This window comes from Lepidothrix coronata, unplaced genomic scaffold (assembly GCF_001604755.1).
Source record: "Lepidothrix coronata isolate B3197 unplaced genomic scaffold, Lepidothrix_coronata-1.0 Scaffold1231, whole genome shotgun sequence".
In the NCBI taxonomy this organism is placed as follows: Eukaryota; Metazoa; Chordata; class Aves; order Passeriformes; family Pipridae; genus Lepidothrix; species Lepidothrix coronata.
In genome coordinates this window covers 3,255-5,407 of record NW_016691411.1, presented here as the reverse complement: position 1 = coordinate 5,407, position 2,153 = coordinate 3,255, and the positions used below count along the sequence as shown (strand labels likewise).

The following is a 2,153-nucleotide window of genomic DNA, read 5'->3' as shown; positions in this document are numbered from 1 at the left end:
CCCAGGCCCCCAGACGTCCATCCGCGCGTCCGTCCGTCCGTCCTTCACCTGCCCTCCTCCCTCCTGCCCGCCGGGTGCACCCAGTTGTTGTCGTGGAGCCCCGTCCGACAGCCCGGCGCGTCGCGGTCGGGCCTGCGGCAGCACATCCAGTAGGACCTGCCGTAGGGCAGGTCGTGGTGGTAGGGCTTGGGGTGCCACCGGCACAGAGACACGTCCCCGCGCTCGTAGCGCTTCTTGCACTGCTTGCAGGGGTCGTCCCGGTACAGGGGGTCCCGGTTCCACCTCGAATCCGTGGCCTGCACCCCGAAGGTCTCGATGATGGACTTGAAGTAGTGGCAGGAGCACTTGAGGGCGGCGAGCGCCTGCGTGGGCAGGTAGCTGAAGATCTTCACCATGACGTGCTCGGGCAGCAGCAGCATGTACTGCCGCGGCTCCAGCAGCCGCTGGATCTTGAACCGGATCTCCAGGAAGTCGTGGGACACGTGGCGGTACAGCCGGCACAGCGCGGGGTCCCCGCCGGGCTCCGCGCCCGGGGCGGTGCCGCTCGGCGGCTCCTCGGGGCCGGGCAGCAGGAAGAGCTGCCCCGGCGGCGGCGGCTCGTCCGGGAGCCGCACGGTCTCCTCCGTCACCTGCTTGGCGCTGTCCTTGCCGAAGAACACGCACTGGTCCACCACGCCCGTCACCACCACGTCCACGTGGAAGCCCGAGGCGCAGTCCCGCACCGGCACCGTCCCCTCCGCGCCGCCGCCGTCGCCCGGGTCCGGTGCCGCGGCGCTTCGAGGCGACGCCTCGTCGACGCCGGCGCCGTCCCCCGCGCCGTCCCCGCCGGCTTTGGTGCCCGTGGCCGCCAGGAGCAGCCCGACGCCGGCGCGGTTGGGGCTCACCAGCCGGTACAGGTCGCAGGTGATCTGGTCCTTGGCGCCGTGGTGCTCCATCACCGCCGCCGTGGCCGCGGCGGCCGCCCCGGCGGCCTCGCGCCCGCTGGAGATGCGGAAGGCGATCCGCACCTCGCCCGGCGCCGCCGCCGCCGCGGCATTGGCGGCGCTCGGGGGGCATTCGGACCCCCCGCCCCGGCACAGCCCGTTGGGCCGCGCCCCGGGGTGGTCCCGGGGGTCCCGGTGGCGCTCCTGGCACTGCTGCTGCTGGGACTCGAACTGCGCCACGGCGGCGGCCACGCGCCGGCACTCGGGGCCGCCCGGCGCCTCCAGCAGCACCAGCGGGGCCGGGGCGGTGCCGCCGCAGGGCCGGGGCAGGCTCTGCAGGGCCAGCGCCGCCCGGCGCTCCACCAGCGCCACCATCTCCGCCACCGACAGCAGGTCCTGCCCGTCCCCGGCGTCTCCGGCGCCCCCCGCGCTGTCCTTGCTGTCCCGGGGGGGGTCACCGGCTCCCCCCACCCGGGGGTCGTGGCAGCGCCGGCGCCGCTTGGCCTTGGAGCTGCCGCTGCCCCAGTTGCCCTTGACCTTCATGGTGCTGGCGCGGCCCCCGCCCGCGGTGCCGCCGGCGCCGCCGGTGCCGCACTGGTGGGCCACGAAGAACGCCACCTTCTCCTTGGTGTTGCCGGGTTTGATGACGTACCACGTGTCCAGCAGCACCCGCCCGTCCTCGGGGGCGCCGGGGGCCGCGGGCGGGGGCTCGGGGGGCGGCTCCGGGGGGGTGTTTTCGGAGGGGCGGCCGCCCAGGGGGGGTTTCCGGGGGGCTCCGGCGGCGGCGGGAGGGGCGGGGGGTCCGGGCGGGGAGGGGGCACATGGTTTGTTCTGGGAGAAGGTGCCGAAGGGCCGCGGGCACCAGAGCTGGAGCTGCGGGAACGCGTTGGGCTCCATCAGCCCCGCATGGCACCGCCGGGGAGGGGGCACGGCCCGGGCAGGGGGCACCGCCGGGGAGGGGGCACTGCCGGTCCGGGGTCACGGCGACGCTGCCGGGGCCGCCCGGGCCTGTGGAGAGACAGGGGGGACAGTTATGGGGCCTTTGGGGTCACTTACGGGGCCTTGGGGGACACGTCTGGGACTCCCGGGGACACCTATGCGGCCCTAAGGGACCTATGGGGACAATTTGGGGACAATTTGGGGATGCTCATAAGACCTCTGGAGACCCCAACAGGCTCTTTGGGGACACTTCTGTGACCCCTGGGGACAATTATAGAGCTTTTGGGGACA

The 2,153-nt window shown here is 74.2% G+C and overlaps 1 protein-coding gene across 1 annotated transcript; it reads right to left on the bottom strand.

Moving 5' to 3' along the window:
- Window positions 1-14: 14 nt before the first annotated feature.
- On the bottom strand, window positions 15-2,147 carry FBXO46 (F-box protein 46). Its single transcript, XM_017840213.1, has one exon. The coding sequence runs from the start codon at window positions 1,818-1,820 to the stop codon at window positions 45-47; it is 1,776 nt and encodes a 591-aa protein (XP_017695702.1). The 5' UTR covers window positions 1,821-2,147; the 3' UTR covers window positions 15-44.
- Window positions 2,148-2,153: the final 6 nt, after the last annotated feature.

Coding starts and splice junctions, on each gene's coding strand:
- FBXO46 (XM_017840213.1), bottom strand. CDS start 1,820: ATGGAGCCCAACGCGTTCCCGCAGCTCCAGCTCTGGTGCCCGCGGCCC.